The sequence below is a fragment of the Cheilinus undulatus genome, linkage group 22 (assembly GCF_018320785.1).
Source record: "Cheilinus undulatus linkage group 22, ASM1832078v1, whole genome shotgun sequence".
Classification (NCBI taxonomy): domain Eukaryota; kingdom Metazoa; phylum Chordata; class Actinopteri; order Labriformes; family Labridae; genus Cheilinus; species Cheilinus undulatus.
Genome location: NC_054886.1, coordinates 12,071,939 through 12,094,796, shown reverse-complemented (window position 1 = coordinate 12,094,796; position 22,858 = coordinate 12,071,939). Strand labels below are relative to the sequence as shown.

Below are 22,858 nucleotides of genomic sequence, written 5' to 3'. Positions count from 1 at the left end.
TTAGTCAGTCTTGAGCCTCACATTACCCAGTAGACCGTAACAAGCCTCAGAACAAGATGGGCAGGTTTTTCACTCTGCTGTATCTCACATGCCTTCGATGTTGTTGTTGTTGCTTGTTTTGTTTCTTGGCAGCCAAAAATACCCACACCAGTTTAAAGTGAGTACGTTCATGGAGTAGCAGTGATCAGGTTTTGCTCAGGCAGAGGTATAAGTACACAATAATCTGTGTCTTGCCACAAAGTGAAAAAGGATGCAAAATATAGCAGTGCATGGAGTACCTGGAAACTTTCTGGATACTTAAAAGGATCAATATTATGAATATTGGCATCTTGTGCATTTAATTTAAATATCATGAATCAGTCTTTATTAGTATAGCGCCAGTTGACAACCAGAGTTTTCTCAAGACACTTAAAATAGATGGCACAGATGGGTTTAGCAACCATGAGCTCAGAACTAAGAAACAAATGAACATAGATTCAGTGATGAGGAAAAGCTTCCCAGGCAAAAACCTAGAGAAGAACCAGGCACATGTTGAACAGTCTTCTGCCGAAGCTGTGTTAGAGTTGTAAAGGGCAGAGAGAAAGAAGAGGGGGATGCATGAAAGTGGAAAGAGGGAAATGCAGAAAAAGAGAGAGGCAGATGCAGAAAGAGAAGAGAGAGGTGCAGAAAGCAATTAAAGTGAATAAGATAGATTTGTTGATGTCCTGGCCATGAATACATCTTATTTTCTTGAATATAGCTACATTGTGTTAGTAATAACAGCCCTGTTATATAGAAGAGTGAACACTCTGATATTAGCGTTAGCAGCTAAGGTGAAAATGAAATGAGAGTTATGATACTGCCAACTCCTTCATTTAAACTTCTACTTCTCTATTTTCTATTATATGTCAGATGTTGTGAAAAGATGGACATCTTCAAGTTGTGCAAAATTTCAGTAATACTTGACCGTCATTTGTATTTTAGAGGAAAGAGTAGAAAAAAAAAGTTTGGAGATAAAAATCTCCTCCAGCTTCTGATTCACTTGGCCTTTAGGGCCTTTGTGCAACAAAAACCAACAAGGGTTGTTTGCTATATTTTACAAGTCAAGGGACGCACATTGCAGTGTAGGGTACTTATTCTCATTTGCTCAGCACTTAACTGACTGTGATAATCATCATGGTAAAAACTATCTGGATACTGCAAGGTCCGCCTCTACATGTAGGCAGTTCAGATAAAGGATTAAAAAAAGTTGGAGTTTTATTAGTTTGTGTAATTGAAGAAAAGTTCTAAGGAACCCATCTAATAACATGGCTTTGTCTTGTTGGTCATCAGTGTGAATTGTGGGTTTTGCGTGTTGTCTGTTGCTTTGTTTGTCTGTTTAAAGGGCTACTTTGATTTTTACTTAATTTTTAGTTTAGCTCTTTTATTCATCAACATTTCTAGTCATATGCTACATTGACAGGAAGATAGTCTTTGAATATTTTATAAGCTGCCTTTAATTCTGTCTGAGGTTGAACTGATATGCCATTTGCACAAAGACCCTTACCCTTTTTTGTGACAGTTGTCTGGTGAAAAAAATCCCACAAGACTAAAATTCCAATGGAGCAAATGTCAAGGTGGCCCTCTGGCTGTATGTGCTTTTGTCTGCTCTGTGTTGAAGTCCTGTTCTGTTGCATGCGTCGTTCAGCAGTGAGCTTGGGATGTTCAGAACCTGGTTGGGGACGCTGGAGAGAAGGTACCGCTTCAACACATAGACTGTCCCCAGAGTGAGGAATAGGCACCTTTTCTCAGAATGTAGACCATGTCCCCAAATCCCATCCATTCCTGTTTTATCCAGCTGTCCTTAGTTACCCTTCTGAAAAAACACATTTTAATTCTTCATCAATTTATGTATACATTCATAGTAAGAAAAATTACATTACTTCTGACATATTTATCACCCAAGTCTTGATGTTATGTTATAAAGCAGGAGATCAGTGCCGGTACCATATTTGTATTGAGATGTATGCCTGGCATAAACTACATCAAGATGCACCATTCAAACATAAGTTGCATCAGTAGCTATGTTTACATGGACCGCTTGTAATCACAATAAATCCCGGTTCTGAATAAAAAACTTAATTCAGAATAAAATCCTCTGATTCGGCTCATTCCATTCGAGAGGGGTGCATAGTCGTTCTGTTTAGCATCCGTAAAAACCCTCAATCTGATCATCTCTCCCTGTCTGGGGTGATTTTTGTCTTACTGCGCTCGTCTGTCCCATGGACGGAACAGACAGAAACATGGCGGGAGCAAAGCAAAACTGAACCGTTACTGAGATAACGTTTTTTATTTGAAACTTTAAAAGAATTCAGAATTGTTGATCAGATGGTATAAGGTACAGATACGAAATAGGTGAACAGTCCACTATTTTGCGCGAGCAGGAGTTAAACGAGCAAATGCCGACAGTTTATTTGCAACAAAAGGCGATGAAGAACGTCGTCTTCTACAGCGAATTTTCGGTTGATTTGATCCATGGGACGGTGCTACGCATGTCAGAGCACTTATATTTAGATTAAATGTATGATTCATGAACCTGCATGTCTGAATCGGATCACATCTTTTAACGTCCATGTGAACAGAGAAGTTTAAATCTCTAATCTGAATAAATTCAATCGGATTGTAAAAAAATGTTTTTAGAACTGCAGCTAGTATTGTCCAGTCTGTTTTCACTTTAAAAGTTGCTTAAAAGTTAGAAAACATCATAGCTGTTTTATATCAACATTCTCAATCAAGTCGTATCCATAACTACAACATGTCATGCTGGTCCCCAATATTTTGCCTGCTTCAGCCAGTTTTTCCTAGCAGCTATATCCGTTAAAGAGCTTGAGTGTGTGTTTGTGTGTGTGTTTAGGCTAATTGGCAGTATTTTCCTTGGTGCACAGCTTGGACATATCATCAAATCAAAAGATATGTTTGAGCTGTTCATCATATAGCTACACTGTTTCTATGGGAAGCTTTTTTCTTCTTTGTGGACAGTCGACTGTATTAGAGATCTGCAGTGGACTTTTTTATTTTGTCACACAGTCCTTCTTTCAGATAATTTTTATAACTATTTCTTGCTCCACCAGACTCCTGCCCATTGTTGGAGCTAACTTGGTCATTTCAGCATTTAACACAGTTTCATTTTGAGAATCTGTCCACCCCACCCCACAGGAAAATGGAACATATAGTCATAATATTTTAACTTCTCCTTTTTAAAAAAACAAGGAATCAGGCAAAGCCTCAAGCCTCATATAATACAGGTAAAAGCAGAGAAGATGACAAGGTGGTGGATTGTGTCCCTCTTGCCTAATGATTATTGTTGTTTCCCATAGCAACTGGTACAAAATAGATTCTGCAATGCTGGACTACAGATGGGCAGCAGTGACAGGATTCCTTTAGTTGCTAACTGGAGTACAATTTCTGTTATAGCCAAAACTCAAGCTGAAATCAGGAAGGAGATAAATATTCAAGTAATAGGCATAAAAAGCTGTTAAATGGTGGAAAAAGCATTGAAATGTATATGCATGTTTGTCAAGAACAGGACCTCTGTGTTTGGGTATTAATCATGTTGACTTCTTCCATCAGTGTGGCCACATCCTCTATCCCAGTCTGATTGCAGCGCTCTGTGGTCGATTGTCCATTTGTATTCACATCTTTATTCATCCTGCTCTCTGTACTTCTATTACTGTGTCTTTGCTTGTCTTTCAGTGTTGGTGATTTTGTCATGTTTGTTGTGTCTGCACTCTTACTCAGGCTTGGAAGATGGGCACAAATGCATACAGTATAGAGAAAGGCACAAGGTTTTAGCTCAGTGAATGTTTCCAGTGTGCTAGTGGTTATCTTTTGTCAATTTGAATGTGTGAGAACGTGCAAGCTTCAGGTTTGTGACGCTTTGCCCTTCAGAGTAAAAAAGCATTAGCTGTTGGTCTCACTGACCTGATGCTGACTTATGTATTGACTTTGCTGACAACAGTGGTTCTATGAAATATAAGGGTGAGCAGAAATTAAATAGACATAGACATTATTTTAAACTTTCAATAAGGTTTAGAGTACACAAGAAGGTTGTTTTGTGTATTTTTCTAACTGTTTTTTCTTTTTGCTACACTCCCTTTTCAACCCACCCCTTCTTTCATGCCTTTCTACTTCTGTTTCCACAAACTTCCAAACCTTGTTATGCTCACCTACCTGCCCTCTCCTCTCCTTTCCTTTCTGATTCCCTCCTTCCCAACCTTGCATCTCTACGTTTTATTTCCTGCTTTTTTTTCTGATCACCTTTCCAATCCCTGTCACTATGAATTCCTCTCCTCTGATTACACCTTCTATCCTTTTATCCCTCTCTAATCTTTTGTCCACTTCCCTACCTCACTGCCCTTCTGCATTTCTCTGCATCACGCTTTCTTTTGGATACCTCCCACCTTTCCTCTTCATATCTCGAATCATCTCCTATAGTGCCCCAACTCAGCGGGCACCTGGTGCCTCACCATCTGCCCACAACATCAGCAGCGCTGCTGTGTCAGACCGTCCCAACTTCTCCCGGGGGGTGGGCATCCGCAGCACATTCCATGCAGGACAACAGCGGGGTGCCCGGGACCAGCAGGGCTCTGCCTACCCCGGTGGGCCAGCTTCCCCATCACTGTCACATGGCAACAGCCAGGCCAGGAGGGCACATGGCGCTACTGGGATCTTCAGCAAATTTACTTCCAAGTTTGTACGAAGGTGAGTAGCAGTAAAGAAAGGAAGTGTCCTGGGAAAGTGAGAAGGGTAAATCTTTATACTCAGAAAGGAGACTGAAGCCATAAGACCGATGTGGATCCACATGTGGCAGGAATGAACTTTTTAGTTTAGTCAATGAAACTGAAGCAGTTGTGGTAGCAGCTGTTCTACTTATAATGCTGCTTTTTTTGTAGCTCAAGTACAAAAAGGCTTTTTTGAGTATTTAGGTTACAGCCTGAAACAGAAAATGTAACAAATCATTGAACGTGCCCATTTCCTCTCAGGAACAACATGCTGTATGCAAATGCTCATGTCTTCATGGGTTGCAGAGTATTTTGGTTTAAAGAAGCTGGCCTGATCTCATCCCTATCTCTAAACTGGTGCTGATCTGTAACTCGGCTGGGAGAAGAAAGGGAGAGGAAGGCAGCAGCTGTGTCTTCTCTGTAATTTTGTTTGGAGCAGTGGTGACTAGGGAGTAATTTTGGTTTTGGTTCCATGTCTGGCCCAGTTTTCATCTCATCACAGATGACAGTCCTCTAGGGCAGGTTGCGGCAGCTACAACTGCTCTGATGGGTACCTGAGCATATTAATAGCTAAAATATGCATTAAAGTTAAAAATATAGATAGCATATATACATGAAAATGGCGCCTCACTTTGATCAAACCCTGTTGTGTAAAGACGGTGAGGTAAAGACTGACTGTACACAGCGGTTATAAAACTGGAAGGGTAGGATGAGAGAGCTGGGCAAATATAGTATCTACCAGCTCTTTGACAGCAGCGTCTTCTGAAAACTAGACTCATACTTGTGATCTGACTTTTGCTTGCCAGATACATCCTATTTCTTATGAAGCATATCTTTAACTCAGGATGTATTTATTGTCGTTTTTGTGGGACTTGAGGAACATCTGGATTTCATGAGATTTTTTTTCTAATACTAAAAACACTGATTATTATAGCCAGTTAAAGGCAGATTATGCTGAAGAAAATGCTAGTGAAAAATGAGGCCACTTCTTATATCCTTCATCTCCAAAGGAATACAGCAAAGAGAGCAGCAAAGATTGAGATTTCTCTGGTTTCTCCCTGATTTTTATTATGAATGACATTTTTGAAGTGTCTTAAGTAAATGGGGAGAAGAACGAGAGAGTGCACGGTTTATTTTTGGTGATTGTTAGAGAGAAATGTAGAATGATCAAGTGTTTCCTGCTTGCGTGGGTGTGTCTGTGTGTGTGTATGTATACAAAAGGCGGAGGTACAGGCACAGCCAATCTCTAGGCCTCCCACTCAGAGATACTGTAGCTCCGTGGCGACAGTATCCATGGTTACACCGGAGATATCACTTTTCCCTCAACTATAAATACCGCTACTGGGGACACCTTGACACACATGCAGGCACACACACTTATAACTTGGCATGCTAGTAGGAAGTCGAGGTGCTGGAGAGAAGAGATTGTGTTGCATTTGTGCAGTTCAGCAAAACAAAAACACAGAAGTTGTGTGTTTTATTAACATATCATGTAACCATGTAACCTGCACTTTCCAGCATGGTCTGCAGAGAGATGTTCCTCTGTCCTTTAAACATGTCTGCATGTGTGTGTCTGCTCGTTTACCAGTGTTAGTATGTGTGAATGAAGGAGATTAGGTTTCTGTGTGTTATAGATTAAGTTGTTGCTAAGCCTGTGCTTTTTTATTTGAAATGTATCTTTGTGTGCTTAGGGTTTGGCTTTCTCTCCTTTTTTATCAAATGTGAACTTTTTACCTCACAAACACTTCTTTACAGATCACGAGGACTGCTCTGTGTCTGGAGGAGGGTGTCTTTTCAAGTTGGGGGGAGGGAGGATGAGGGTGACTTTGTTCAAACAGGGGCTCTTAATGGAATTTCCCACTGAGCTCATAAAATCCCTCTAAGGTGTTCTGGTGTGCATTTAATAACGTGCGTTAACACATTCACACCAATAATTCCCACCGTTGACCACATTCCTATTACAATGGTAGTGACACTGATTTTCATTTGTTGTTTGATGTTTTCCCCCTTGGTTATGTAATGTTCATTGTGCTTGTTGCCTCATTCTGACGTTAGCCTAGTACATTTTGGACTTTTTCTGACAGTTTGCTGTAAAGATTGCTACTCATAGGTAGGGATGTAACGATACCTTGCATTACTATTAGAAACAATGCAAAGATGGCAGCCAGTGCAGGGTGCCTCTCACCCATTGACAGCTGGGATTGGTTCCAGCCCCCGTGACTCTGCACAGGAAAGTACTATTAAAAATGAATTGATGGTTAACAATTTAAAACAATGAGACAAAAACACATATTGCAATTCTGTGCTTAAGCCAGCAGAGGGTGCTACCTGCTTTTCTCGCTAGCTGAGGAAGAGAGGCATACAGATTTTGCGGAAGCAAGATTTTAGGGCTAATAATGTGCCGGTTTTAGGTTAGATGCAAGGTAAGCAGAATAGAGAAGACAAAAAAGGTTTGTAAATGTTTCAAGAGACTTTAAACACCAGCAGTATATTACAAACATTGGCTGGAAGAGTGATTTAAAACGCCACCAATCCAGCAATTGCAAGGGCTTAAAAGATAATGATGAACATTGGTGTTTATAGGCTGAAGATGCACATTACAGAGCCAGTTAAATGACTTTCTAAAATGTAAACGAAAACTTAAATTAGGTAAGTTGCTGAGTAAAAATAAAATTGCCTCTCAAAAGCCTTTGGAGCTTCAATCCCACAAATGGGCTGTACTCTATTCATGCTAGATTTATTTATATGATATCAGGTTTGTTTTAAATTAATACCTTTAGATGATTAATTTTAAAAATGTCTTTTTGTAAGACATAATTTATTAGAAAGAAACCTTTAAGTTAAAAGTGTTGCATGCATTTAGTTAAAAAATATTAGATAAAGGATTTGCAAAATTGCTCAGAGAAGTTAAATAAACAATTTATGTTTAAACATTCATTGAATTCAATCCTAGAGCTTTATATTAGTTATATATTGCATACATTATTTTGATCCATATACGGCATCATGAGTTGTGTATCGTTAAATCCCTACTCAGGGCAGCTCATTTTGTACAGGAAAGTCATAAATCTAAACATTTTTATACATACGTTTGTTTCTCTTTCTTTCTTTATCCCTCTTTTGTTTTTGTAGAAATCTCTCGTTCAGGTTTCCAAGAAGGTAGGCAACATCCCAGACGTTAAATATAACCCCTTTATATATACGTATACTCTCTTCTTCATATATATTTTACATATATATTTTTTCACCCCTTTTGGTGTTTCGTGAAGCTTTTTGTTTAAATCTTCCTTTGTGCCTTGAGCCTTATATATTTACTTCCTTTTTTTCTGTGGTTGGCCCCTTTTTTCAGCCTTCTGGTTTTGAGTGCCGTGTTATGGCCCATTTTTATTTAGTTTTTATTTTTCCACTAACCACCCCCTCACCCAGCCACCCTCTCACTTAACTCACTCACTCCATTATCATGCGGCACAATAACACCTCACCCCTCCTCCTTTGACGTCCCTCCATCGTCCCTCCCACCTTGCTCTTTCCAAACCCCCCCATCCATTTATTTACCAGGTAGAGTGTGTGAGAGCTTGTGTCCCCCTGTAGCGCCCTAGATTTAGGTCGAGGCTTAATGGTGTAATAGATCAAACATTTCCCTTCTAACTCTTAACCCTTTCTGTTTCTTAGCTTCAGATGCAGGGAATAATGCACCATTTCTTAGCTTCCTCTCCAAGTCATAAGCTGGTGAGGTGATGTGATAAAATGCATCCTACAGACTTTTTTTAGTTGCTTTAATAAACATATGAATGAGAAGAGAATCACAAAGACAGATTTCTGTTTTTTTTGTAGGGGATTTAAGTCCTGCTTTGTCACATTCCCATGATAACCATAACCAAAGCTAATGCCACCTATCTAAACCCTTAAACATCATCCATCTCACATCTCACTGCTTTTTTTTGGTTTGGTCACTAAGATCAAATCAGCTGGTGTTTAGTGTAAATTTTTGAAGAGATCCACCATAGATTGTAGTCTGGAGTTGGAGATGGAGGTAGAGAGGACCCAGGAGGGACGTTGCAGTATTTCTCAGGCTGCACTTATTTCTGGAGGCTGCACTCTTCCTTTCTTTCATTGCTCTGTTCTCACTTTGGCAATGGCTCTCTAACAGCAGCAGCAGCAGCAGCAGAACTGGATGGCTTTGACCTACTCTGGCTGGAAAAGACCTTAATACTGTGGACACACATACACAGATTACACTTTATACACATATTCACCTTATACCAAAACATTTATTCACTTTTCTCCATGTTATTTATATTATTTGTAATACATGAAGATATAGAATACCTCACTAAATTTACAGTCATATACACTGAACACACACGTACAGAATCTCACATTTGTCTCATACACACTGTTGAGTGTTTGTTTTTTTTTCCAGGAGGTGGAGCAATTTCTTTTTAATCTAGACCATTGCTCCACCTGGTGGTTAGAAGTTATATTTTGTTTTGTCAGCCTTATGAAGAATTCCCTCCCAGTTACTCTTTGTGCAAGAAGCTAATTTTGCTCTATTTGGGGAGTCTCATTTATCCGGACATTTGTAATATTGGAGGGAGAAATACGAGAATCTAGTTAATATATGAATAAATAATGGGCAAATGTGTTATGAAAAGAGTACATGAGAAATATCTGAGATTTATTGAATCAAGGTATCATCTTCATTTGATTTGCCCACACTCTCCTCTGGAGCCATTTTGCATTCCCTTACAACTCTAGAGGGCATGCAAAATTGCAGAAACAACCTTATCTTACATTGTTCATCAATTTACCCTTATTGCTTAAGAAATCGTGGTTTAACTTTTCACTTATCTCACTTGTCATTCCCATATGCAATATTTTTAACCATGTGTCTGTTGCAGGATGTTTTTGAATTATTTCTTTTGAATATTTATAAAAGGGGCTAAACTGGAATGATGCCTCTTCCCATAACAGACTTGATTTAAAGCTTCATTAATTGATTTTAGTATGTCACTTTCCCTCTATTGTCTGCATGTGTTTTGCTGTTTTGTCTTTGTCTCTCCACTGAGTTTGTTTTGTGTCTTTTTGTCTTGTCTGTTGGTATGAAAGAGAACATGTCTGTGTGGTGTGTGCATGTGTTTATATAGGTTCCAGTTGCTGTGTTTTAGGAAGTGTCTGTGTTTAAAAAAAAAACCCTTCTGTTTAGGAACAATGTTACTAATAAAGGATTATATGCAGTGCTGGGATCATTAATGCTCCTAACCCCCTCTAAGTTGCACGACTCGCCCTCACCATGCTGACCCATTATGTTCCAAACCATTCCATCCAGGTCCAAATCCATTTCACATTTTTATCCTTTGTGTTTAAATGCATTCCTCCTGTGCCAAGCCACCCTATTTAAAACTTAATTTTTTTGGTCCTCTGGTTAGAAATTAAAATTCTTGCAAATACTTATAAACTTTCCATTAAATTGGGACTAGTTAACTTCTTTAACTCCTCCAACCCAGTCCTGTTTCTTTTCCATCCATTGCCTAGTTTGGATCCATCCTGCTTTTATTTACACCAGCTTTAAGAAACTGCTTCAAGATTATTGGCATTAGTTACTACACTGCTGCTACCTTAAAAACTGACAAAGCTAACAAGTCGGAGTACTTTTGCATTACCAGAAATGAAATCCTGTGACTCCGTAGGCATGTTGGTTATATATTGTGGAGACAGCACATAGCTCTGCTGTCATTGTACAGCCTTGTTTGTGGTCCATAAGCTTTGCAGCCGAGCAACAGGAACGACAGATGTGCATCTCTTTGATGCAAAATGCTCATAAAATGATGACTGGACTAGGCAGATTATTAGTATCAGACTGAGATGTCTGGTCATGATCTTGCTCTCGTTTCTTGTTTTACAAAGTTAACATAATGGGGATATTTACACTAATAAATGCTGTCCTCTATGTAGTCTCCACCAGTGCTAATTTTTACAGCTGTTTTTAATTTTAGTCCCAGTCTTTGTCTTTAGATTAATTACTTCTTAGTTTTAGCCACATTTTAGTCATTTCTACCCTTTATAGTTTTAGTCTAGTTCTTGTCCAAAGAACATCCTCATATTTTAGTCTAAGCATTTCTTCTCTTGCCTGAATCTGGTACCAAGTCATGGTTCTATGCACCTTGCCTAACCTGGGGTCACTGCTTTCTACAGCTAAGAGGCAGAATAGCTATAGATGCATTGTACTTAGACAGATTTACCCACAGTGGAGAAATATCATGGATTTTGAATGCCCAACAAAAACTAAATTACATTTTAATCTTGTTGACGAAAAAAAAACTTACTTTTAGTTAGTTTTAGCATCAAAGCTCTGTTGTTAGCTAGTCTTTGTCTAGTCTTTCTCATGGAAAAGAGTAACCTTACATAATAGATGGATACGCCCGTTTCTGTTTCTCTCACTGGTGAATCCATCTTGCAAAGCTCCCATCTGAACCGTTTGGGCCTGGTTAGAAAGTGACAGAACCAATCAGTGATGAGGGGCAGTACTTTCTGGCGCGGCGGAGTCGTGACATAAGCAAGCATCTTTAAGAGGCTGGTGTAATTATGGCGGAAGAGATTAGCGTGGATGCTGCTAAAGTGCCAGTTTTATCAGAACTTGACGACATTTCTTCGTTAAAAGAAGAACAGAGTGAGAGAACAGCAGTGGGTTGGTTTTTTTTTCAAAAACGACAAAAGTCGTGTACTGACATGTCTATAGTCGCCATGGTTCATGTTATGCAGTTCCCTATGGAGTTTAGTCCTCGGTAGGAACGCAGCTCGCTAGCGGCTACGTCACATGTTTTGTTGCTCTAATTGGCCCATAAAGATGTGACAGAATGTTCATCCAATTGCCCTACGAGTTTTTTTTCCAAAGGCTCAGCTCTCTCCCAAAGGCTGTGTATGAGAGGTTTTCCTGATGGATGTGTGAAACATATCCATCTGGCATGCCAGGTTAGGAACAGAGGGAGTTGACAAACATTTTTAGTCAGAGTTTTTGTCGACGAAATTAACACTAGTGTCCATGTACTACTTTTTGCAGCCAATTGCTCAGAAGTCTGAGAAAAAAAGAAACCGTCCAGATCCATCTAGGATTTACTGTTTTTTTCTTTGTGGCATAAATAATACAATACATAATATGGCAGATTTTTCCAGCAGCTGATTTATGGATTACTTTATGTATTTTCCCATATTTAAAGTCATTTGAAGGTGCTTCACTGTAAAAACATTTGCATATTTGTATGTAATAATTCACAGATGTAGATTCTCCAAAATGAGCACTGTGTACCCAAAATGAGGAGATGTTCTGCCAGTAGGTTAGACTGTTATGATTTAATGGCTCCATAAAAACTAGCATCATCAGGTACAATCTGAACCATACTGGTTCTACTCTCTGTGTAGGAAACAAATATTTTTCGAAGAACACATTGGACTGGAGTCACAGAGCCATGGTGACATCTCAAAGCTTCTCTATTGTAAGTGGAAGTTATCCGACCAAAGTCTTTCCTAGAAGCCTACTTGGTCAATTCTAAAAAAGTGGTGTCACCTTTTATTTAAAATTGTGTTCCTTATCAATAGATTACTTAATCTAGAAAAATAAGAAGAATTTTAGGACTTGGTACTCAATTCAGCTCTCACCTTCTAACCCCTGAACCTTCTGTATCAGAGAAGATTATTGTTTCGCTGTCACACAGAATGGACTGGCACAAGGATCGGCACTCTGGGCTGAAGTCCTCAGGTGCAGACTTGTATTAAAGTGGTTTAAATGAAAACTTAGTATTTGGGATCAATGAGGTTGGATTGGAACATTCAGTTAGGCATGGTGAGCAGAGCGACTGTGTTCAGCCAGCTGATTAACTTAAATGTTTGAAGAGTCCAACTGTGCCCTAAGCCCTCAAAAAAAGACTAAACTTGTGTTGATTTTTCTCGAGGAGTCCGTATGAGGGAGAGGGTCGGGATGAGGGGAGCAGGTGAGATGCAGAACAGCCCGAAAAACCGAAAATCCCTTCAAATCCCCAGGCTCTACCAAAACCGCCTGCCAATCAGTAGACCTGAGCCAATTAGTAGATGATCTTTGAGCTTGTTGTGAATGGCTGGGAGAGGGAGGGGCAAGCTGGGATGTGATTGGTGGTGATGGTGTCATCTGCTTAACCAATGGGGAGTTGACAAATTAGCAACAAATGGTAGCATCCCAGAAAGTGAAAGTGCTGGTGTGGAGATTGACCTGCATGGTGGTGTGTGTGATGGGAAATTGAAATCAAAAACCCAAATGTGTGTTTGTGTGCCAGCAAATTTATAAATCACTGAAACCCTTTTGCATCTCTAAATCTACATATTTTTGTAATCTAAGATGTGTGCACGCAAACACACACAGGGGTACTTAAAGATTTTGCTTATTGTCTTCATCCGTTTTCACCACCTCATCATCTCCCTCTTCCTCTCAAACATTCCTTTTTTCTCCCTCCTCACTCCCTCCTCTTTTTCTGTACTTTTTTTGTAATGCTCTCGATTCTTATGCGCTTTTTTTTCCCTCTCTTTGCTTTTTTGTCCCGTCTTTTCCCACCTTCATCCCTCTTTCTCCCTGCCTCTCCTGTCTCTTGCTTTTTATTCTTCCTGCACTTGTCTCATCCTTTTGCCCTTTTCTTCCTCCATCTTCCTCCTCTTCCTCCTACACCCTCCCATCCCTCCACCAGGTCAATGCTGAGCAGCACGGTGGACAAGTCAGAGAAGACGTCTGGTGGTGTGCTCTCCTCCTCTTCCAACAATGATGAGAACAACTCTTCACCAGGATCTGGTAACACTGGTGCGTTAATTATAAAAGATACATACATTAATATATTACATTTGGATATTACTCTTGTTTTTCTGTCATTGTGCCATTTACCTTGCTTCAAGATGGGGTCAAAACTCTCAGATGAGAGTAGTGCCACAAAAATTAGTAGGCGCATATTAATTTAATTGCACTTTTGATTAAGAGGATTGTCTATAGAAACATTTTTAACGTGCAAAGGAAATAACCATCAAACTCTTTATCTCTCAGTTAGATAATACACTATCTAGAAGAATCAGATCTACTTTGTAAACAAAAATATGAGGATTGCAAGTTATTTTGATTTATAAAAAAAAAAAACCAACAAAAAAAACAAATGTGATAACGTGTTGTACGTGTTACTTTTTCAGCCTCGTTTTGACACGGAAAATATTCTGGACTGAGCTCGATTATTACTTATTTATCCATTTGATTCCCAGTCTCATTAGTGAAAACTTAAACGCCCCCTCATTGAGAGGACTTTTGAGGAATACTGGGGAGATGCAGATGTTACTTTTGTGAATGAAATTGGACAATGGCAGACTATTACAGGAGGGCACTTACAATAAAGCAGTAACAAGCAGCTTTGTACTTTGTAACCTCTACTGAAGAGCAAAAGAAGACGTACTGTGTTACTAAATTTAATTTTTTACACAGTTTTTTCAAACATGCTACATACACTCAGGCCAGGAGTATACTAAGCACACGTTCACACTGTAGTCGAGATCCAAACCCAATTTTTTTGCTCCTATGTGACTCGTATGTCTTTTTTTTTTTTTTTTTTTGGCAATGTTAGGAGTACAAGTCACATTGAAAATCTCTGAAATTTTCATATCAGATTCGGGACATTTTTATATAATGACTATAATAATATGTTGAAGTCAGTAAAGGGAACAGTGAGGTGTTAGACCTCAGAATTATTTAGGGTGACGCTCCTGTACAGGCAAAACTTGAGAGGTCTGACAGGAACTGGCCGGCTTTTGAAGTAACTGACCAAATGTGGCTAAAGGAGGAGGATGTTGCTGCAGTGCCAAAGACGAGAAAGACTTGAAGCTTAGTATAACCTCCTGAGGCCCTGCGTGCACATATGAGGGTAGGGTTACATTTTGACTTTCTGACATCATAGTAGTGAATTCTGCCACTAGAATTTCAGAGATAATTCTCCAGAATTGCCATAAAATTTTAAGTTACTTGCTTGGAATATCTGGACAGTTCACTTTGAAATTTTCAGGAAATTTATTAAACTTTTTTTGGGAATGTGCCCGTGTGTTTTGGAGACTTGCTTTTATATGTTTATCTATTTTGGGGGGTTATTATGCTTTGGGAAATTTATTTATGCATTTTGGGGGATTTTTTTCCATGTTTTTCCATGGAATTTTGGAAGAGGTTATTTGATTTTTGGGGGGGGGATTTTGCTTATTTGCTTGCTTGTTAATCCTTTGGCTTTTCTAGAAAAGCTTACTGAGATGTTTGGTGAATATTTGAGGACATTTTGGCCTTTGAAATTTTAGGGAATTAAGGGGACATGTTTATGTTTTGGGAATCTCTATATTTAAAAGGGATTTTCCAGTGGGAATTTAGTTCCTACTTGCCCTTAACAAGTTCTTGAGGTCTGTCATCAGAAAGGGGATTACACTGTAAACAGCTGAACGACTGACACTATTTCTTACTGACTGAACGGCCCTGTAGCACACTTAAATGTATGAGAATTAAATAAAATCTTTTATTGTGTGTGTGTGTGTTGTAAAATAATATGAGCCTGTTCTCCTATGCCATGCAGAAATCGTTTTTGGGTGAAAATGACTTCCTGTTCAAAGACAAGGCTTAGGTTTTATACTTATCAGGTCCTACTGATCCTAAGTAAGTAGGAGAAATTAAAAAACAAATTCCAAGAAAAAACTCGGGTCTCAGAAGGTTAAACAGGCTGAGGACTCTAATCAAGTCATGGTGGGATCACATGTCCCTTTTCCAACAAGCTAGACTTGGTTTGGGTGGGTAAAACTAGCTGTTAGCCTTTTGAGCTGCCTCATAGCAGCCACAAACTCTGACTGTTGCCATGTTTTCTTCCAGTAAATCAAGCTGTGCATGATGTCACTATTCTACTGCACGTGCAGTTCAGGGCTGTGACCTGCAGGCTACATCTAAAGTGTAATGTGAACACCCAAATAACAAAATCAGACTGGATCAATAAATCAGAATTGAGTATTAAGGCCTGCAGTGTGAACGTAGCCAAACACACATGCATAGACTGGATCCAAAGGTCATGAACTGATGGAGACATGTTGAAGTAAGGGTCTAACTTAATAGTGCCTGAGCTGCTGGGGGTTTGTTTGCTTGCTGAAGGGCACCTTAACAGCTTGATAAAACACAAGAGAAGAAAATGACATTGTAGTTATTAATTACTTAATCCCACTTGTTGCTTTTGTCCATCACTCCCTCACTAATCTTTGTCCGACCTCAGGTGGAACTGGCACTCCTCCGGCCATCGCCAGCCAGAAGGACTCCGCCAAGCCACGCTCGCTTCGCTTCACCTGGTCCATGAAGACCACGTCATCCATGGAGCCCATGGAAATGATGCGCGAGATCCGCAAGGTGCTCGACTCCAACAGCTGCGAGTACGAGCTGCGCGAGCGCTACATGCTGCTGTGCGTGTCAGGAAACCCAGCACGCGACGACTTCGTCCAGTGGGAGATGGAGGTGTGCAAGCTTCCTCGACTCTCCCTCAATGGCGTGCGTTTCAAACGGATCTCGGGCACGTCCATCGCCTTCAAGAACATTGCCTCAAAGATTGCCAACGAGCTTAAACTGTGAGTGTAGGGGAACAGCGAGGAGAGATGAGATTAAAGGGTGGAGGTGGGAGGGCAGAGAGGGTGGTAGCTAGGTTGGAGATGATGCTGTGAGCAGGGTGAGGTCACTATGGAGGTAAGCTAAAGGGTGGGATCACTTTAAATAACATGATTGTTATCTGGACAAAGGTCTGAAGTAGGGCTACTGGTTCTCTGAGACTAGAAAATGTTTCTTTTCTAGAAATTTTGTTCCTTAAGTTCCTGAGGCCCTGCAGTTTGAAACTCTGAGCTGATTTCCTCAGAGTTATGAAGTACTTATAGACCGAGATCTTCTCTCTTCCCTGCTGGGTTTATTTTCATGCTCTACTTAGACGTTCCACTCTTCTGCATGTACGATCTCTGTTTTCAAAAGTCACACTTTTATCACTTTGACCACTCCTGTCACTACTTCTGCTATTTATTCAGTTTTTTTCTGCACGGTTCTGCTGCCAGGTCTTTTCTTGGTAGGAGGTAAACCAGGTAAAGGAAGGGTTGGATGGAGGACAAGGAGAGCAAAGGAAAAATGTCTTTTTTCTTTTTTCTCTAGCAAGTGCTGATGAGGGACTGGAAGTTTGGAGCCTTATTTTGCTGGAAAACTCAAAGGAGTTTTGATTGAATTTTTTCTTGTTCTCCTCCAAAACTGAATGGACTCGTACTGAGCCAGGACTTTGATTGCTAAAGCCTACTGTCTCATGAATATACACACGCAACCAAACACGCACACAGACACACACTCACAGACGGACGGTGCATCTTTGGATGGATGAACTCTGCTGATGTTGGTTAATGGACTCTCTCCATCCTGTACCCGCCTGCCCAAACCTCCCCTCCCAGAAATGAACTTTTTTTTAAGATCCACTCTTCTACCACTTCCCCTCACACACACACACACACCCACACACACACACACACCCACACACTCTCTTAAAACACATCACCAACCTTTCCCTCTTGTTTTAAAATGAACTCAGCACAAACACATCCATCTTTTCACCTTTTCACTCCCTTTTTTCTTCCTTTCTCACATGCCATCATGTCCGATGAGGCCAGTCAGACTTGATGACATTATTGATTGTTCGGGCTTCAATTTGATTTTTAGTCCGTACTTGATTTTTCTTCTTTTTTATTTTAGTTTGTCTTTCATGGCTTTTAAAGTGTTGTGCACTGGAAAAGAGGGCATAAGGGGTAACTGGGGAGGGAAGGTCAGTTCATGAACAGGTTTGTTCCAGGATTTTATGTTGCCTTTCTTTATAAAGTTTAATTGGGGGTTTGTTTTTGTTGCATAAGTCAGCACATAAATGCTCAAATGATGTATTTGTGCTTTTTTTGTTTGTTTGTTAATCTTTGTTTTGCTTCAGTTGGCATTATGCCTTCATACCAAGAATGTCAACACTGAACCAACCCAATTTTTTTTTTTTTTTTTTTTTCTCCATATTTTTTTCTCCCGATCCCCTCTTTGCTACACCTTCCCAAAGAGCAAACTCACAAACAAGATTTCTTTGGAGTATGTAACAAACAGTAAGTGTGTGAGTGTATTATAAAAGATCACTGGAAAAAAAACAAAACAAAACAAAAAAATCTATCAACAAGGACGACAACGAATGGTGAATTATTTTCTTCTTCTACTTTTGATTTGATAATATATTTTTGTGTCGTTGAGAATTTTTGGCTTGTACAGATTTGGATTTTTTGGGGCAGGGGGATCCCGACGGATCATATCATTGCTGCCTTTTTGGTTTAGTGCACCTTTAACACACGTAACACACAGCTTATTGTGAACCAGATTAAACACAAACCACCAACCCCCCCAGTTGCAGAGAGGAGTTATCAATGTATTTAATGATGGTGGTGATGACAGCAGCTGCTTGTTCATCTTTGGCCATTTTTTTACTTTGTTTTATTTTATTTTTGGAAGGCCGTATCAGTCTGAAAGGCCTGAATTAGAGAGAGAAGACTTCTTCGTAAATGTTTCCCATGTCTGAACACATTTTCACGCTTAAACACAAAAAGCAACTTCTCGTTTCTATCTTTGTGTTAAAGCTCCCGGTTATCAAACCGGAAGAAAACACACACACATACACTCTTGGGGTTTTGAAAAAGGGGGCGATAGGGACAGTGCTTGGTCCCGTCAGCTGGTTGTACCTAACTTAACACTTTTCTTTCTATCACAATGACACACTGTCGTTTTATTATTTCTTTCAGTTTTTAATATGTCAGATTTTTCTTTAAAAGTTGATCATTGTATTAAGGTGCTGGGTATTGGATTCTAATTATTATTCTGGCTGTTGCTGTTATATTATCTCTTTCAGGGTTGATTTTATTTTACTTTATTTCGTTTTACATTGCTGTAATTTACATTGATTTTAAATGTGTTTTGAGCAAACTGTAACTGTAGTGGTGGGTTTGGGGTTGGGAGGGGTGATCAACTCCTGAAAATGTATTATTTGTTTGTTTTTTTGTGTAAAGACAAAATGATGAAAATTACAATGATAGTAATAAAAACAATGATATAATGATAGTGTGCCTATGTTCTCCATTATGTAGAACGCAAGAATAAAATAAAACAATCCTGTCATTCAACTAAGCTTAGCACAAAAAGTAAGGAAACTTGTGTTGGGTAGATTATTTCTTTGTTGTAACAATGCTTCCTGATGATGAATCTTGTGCTGGTGGAAAGTCATTTTTTTCCCCTTTAAATGGTCCCACATTTGTAAGGATCATGCATTTGTGGGATGAGCAGCAGAGCTGAGTATGTGGGTTGCACCCATAAAAAATTTGCCAAATCTTTCCGAAACCACTTATTCTTCTGTTGCTAATGACTCTTGTTTTTGAGCCTCTGGTACCTCCAGGTGCTGACAGATTTGCAGTCAAAGTTTGCAGATGATATTGGTGACAGCTCTCTGACCAGACAATCCAGAACAGACTATACACAGCCTCTCTCCTGTCTAATAGGCTACCAGGAGGCCTGCCATGACTGCCCTTCAACCTCAGCCTCGTTTGTGCTGGTGTCAGCAACACATGCACTGGAACCTGAACATGTTTAGGAATGTTAAATTCAGGGATGAGTCCAGATTCTGCCTATGGCGGTTTAATTGTAGTGTCAAAGTGTGGAGAAGACACAGAAAATGCTGTGTTCCTGCACTGATAGAGTGACATCTTTTTGGGAGGCAGTGTGGTGGTGTTGGGTGCTGGAAAAATGAGGCTTGTAATTATTGGAGGTAATCTCAATGCAGAAAGATATGAGATGAGATTCTGCAACCAGTGGCAATCCCAGATCTCCACAGTCTGGGACTGAACTCTGTCCTTTAGAAGACAACGCTCACCCCCACAGAGCGGGGTTTATCAGAGACTACCTCCAGAATTTGGGAGTGGAGAGGAAGAATGGCCTGTCAGCAGTCCTGACCTCAACCCCATTGAACACATGTGGGATCAGCTTGGGCGTACAGATCATGCCAGAATGACCAACATACCCGCACTGGCTGACTTGTGACAAATGCTGGTTGAAGAATGGGATGCCAACCCACAGTAGTGTGTGACCAGCATGAGGAGGAGATGCCAGGCTGTTGAGGCTGTGTATGGTTCTTACACACACTACTACTACACATTGCCAGTATGTCTTGTTTCTTCAGACTGCAATCATCCAATCCACCAAACAAGAGTCAATGCCAGACTAAGCTTTTTTTTTTCACATTGGCAAAGATTTAGCACATTCTTCATGGGCACAACCCACATACTTGGCTCTGCTGCTCATCCCACAAATGCATGATCCTTACAAATGTGGCACCATTTAAAAGGGAGAAACAAGCTTTCTCATCAGTATAAGATTCATTGCAAAGAAGCACTGTTACATCAAAGAAATAATCCAGCAAGCACAAATTTCCTAACTCTTTGTGCTAAGTTTTTGTCTTATAAATATTTATACCTCTCAGGAAGTTCTCAGCATTTCAAGGTAAGGTCTTAAAAACTTGTATTTATCAAGATCTATCAAATTTAATTTTCATCAGTTTTCAGCATCATCATGGAAACGATGTCCAAATTTTCTGAGATTTCAGCATCAAGCCGGTGAGACTGAAACCAACCTGCTTCTCAGGAGCACCAGAGCTGTACTAATTTACACTTCAGTAACGTTAATGACCATTTCTTAATTAAGTAAGCTTTAATTCTGCTAAAAAGTTCAGAAAAAAACAAAAAACTCTTGGCTGTTTCGCTCCCAGTGTCAGTCCCTGGGTGCCCTGGTCTTCTTTTTATTCCTATAAATATTTCCTGGGGACACCTGTGCCTTTTGTTTAGTGACTTATAAAATATTGGGAAACTGAACAAAATAGTGCATTTATGTAAAGCTTGAGGTGCTTCAAATAATGTGCCCACCATATGACATCCACTTATGCGAGCATTTTTATCACAAAGTCCTGTTTTGAATGAATTTAGAGTCCAGAAGTCTTAAAATATGGAATGAACTCGGTCGAAAGTTTGTTGTTCTGAAGTTGTTTTTTTCAATGAGCCAATTTAGTTGGATTTTTAAAATATCAAACATGTCAACCCAAACATCCATAATCATTCAGGAGGATACAGACAGAAAAGTTGTTTTTCATATTCAGCATATATATGAAGGTGAAAAGACAAAGGAGGTGGTAACCAGAAGGGGGTGCTGTTTTTTCTGTTACTATAATTTTTCTCACATCTAAACTGAGTCATTGAATAGTGAGATTCCAATGAATTTGAACAGCCCATTGTCTCTCTTTCATTAATTATACTGGAAAAAACTATTCATATTCACCACCTGTGTGACGATTTTAATGCAGAAGCAGAGATCTGGCATCCTAGTAAGTCTATCAGCTAGAAGTTAGTAGTTTAAGCTAGTAGTGGTACTGAAGCTCAGCCCAGTCACTGTTGTCGTTTAACTACAGGTGTAAAGTTACCTCAAAGTTCAGAGAGAAAATGTTTAATTTCATTTTATTTTGTCCGGACAAGCCAATACCAGTCATTACCCATATCCAAAAACAACTTGACTTAAATTTATTTATATATTTTTGAGTAGGCGTAATGTAAGTAACATGCAATATAATAATTACAATGACATTGTGTCCCTCTTGGAAAAACAAGCCTCCACTTAAGCAAACAAAGGTGGGTCCACCTTAGTTTATTTACTCAACATGGTTACTTATTAACCAAATATTTGTTCCAGTTACTGGGAATAACTTTGGCTCATGGGTTTCCAGAGCTGCAGAGTTCCCCATATAAAGTGCTTGTATTCACCCCTGTGGATTTCTTACCCTTTTGTTGATTTTATAAATCAATTATGGTCAATGTAATTTGGCTTTTTAGACAAAAAAATACAAGAAAACCTCTTTATTGTCAGTGAAAACAGATTACTTTGAAGTAACGTCAATTAAATAAAGATATGTAAGTGATTGCATAAATATTCGCACCTTTTAGAGTGGCTGACCTAATTCAATTGAGATCCAGCCACCTGTGTCTGGAAGGTCCAGTCACTAGTTAATCTGTATTCCTGGCTACCATTACACCATGAAGAAAAAAGAACACTCCAAGCAACTCAGAGAAAATGTTATTAAAACGTGTAATTCAGGGGATGGATGCAAAAAAAAAATTCCCAAGCCACTGACCATCCCCCAGAGTTTAGTTAAATCCATCATCAAGAAATTGAAGAATTAAGACACATGATCAGGTAGTCCTCAAAAACTGAGTGACCGTGAAAGGAGAGTAATAACTGAAGACACCTATGACTACTCTGAAGGAGTTACAAGCTTCAGCAACTGAGATGGGAGAGACTCTGCATACAACTGTTGCCTGGTTCTTCATCAGTCAAAGCTTTATGGGAGAGTGGCAAAGAGAAAGCCTCTGATGAATAAAGCTAATGTTAAATCTCAACTAAAGTTTGGCAGAGGGCATTTGCAAGCCTCCGTGGTCAAGTAGAAGAAAGTTCTTTGGTCTGATGAGACCAAAATGGTGCTTTTTGGCTATGAGACAAGATGCTTTGGTAGACAGGGTAAATTTAATTCTCTACCTTGTAAAGATCTGTTTAGACCTTTTTTTTATCATTAAAAAAGGCCAGGTTACATTGACCATGATTAATTGATTGGGTAAAACATCCAAGGGAGCTAATACTTTTATAGGCATTGTAGCTGCTATGGTGACTTGTAAATTAGATCATAAAAAACATTACTTTATGAGATAGCCCCATATCGTTTAGTGCTTTTGAGGTGTTTTTTTCCTTTGTAACTGTGCTGAGTTTCTAATGTGAGTGACTCAGTGAAATAAATGTGTGGCCTGTTATCCCTGGTCTATGATATCTAAATTAATTGCCTTAAAGCTATTTAGCAACTGCTTTTCAAACTTTTTTTTAAGGTTCTTAGTTTGATCCAATCTCTAGCTTTAAAGGTGTTTCATGACCCTCTACTGTGTCTGCTGTTATTTTTCTCATGACTGTGGATGGGCCCCTTGTGCAC

The 22,858-nt window shown here is 39.4% G+C and overlaps 1 protein-coding gene across 12 annotated transcripts in view; it reads left to right on the top strand.

Annotated features, from left to right (window-relative positions):
• mark2b (MAP/microtubule affinity-regulating kinase 2b) overlaps positions 1–18,786 on the top strand; it is an 80,676-nt gene extending 61,890 nt beyond the window's left edge. For 5 of the 12 annotated variants that reach the window (XM_041779658.1, XM_041779647.1, XM_041779651.1 and 2 more), the window contains 5 exons: positions 4,453–4,719; positions 7,872–7,898; positions 12,689–12,727; positions 13,451–13,560; positions 16,028–18,786. In XM_041779658.1, the coding sequence (XP_041635592.1) occupies positions 4,453–4,719; positions 7,872–7,898; positions 12,689–12,727; positions 13,451–13,560; positions 16,028–16,377 (793 nt within the window). In that variant the 3' untranslated portion in view covers positions 16,378–18,786. Of the gene's footprint in view, positions 1–4,452; positions 4,720–7,871; positions 7,899–8,088; positions 11,199–12,688; positions 12,728–13,450; positions 13,561–16,027 lie in introns of those variants that run through there. The other 7 variants (XM_041779657.1, XM_041779649.1, XM_041779648.1 and 4 more) reach the window with 6 other exon arrangements.
• The last annotated feature ends 4,072 nt before the right edge of the window (positions 18,787–22,858 follow it).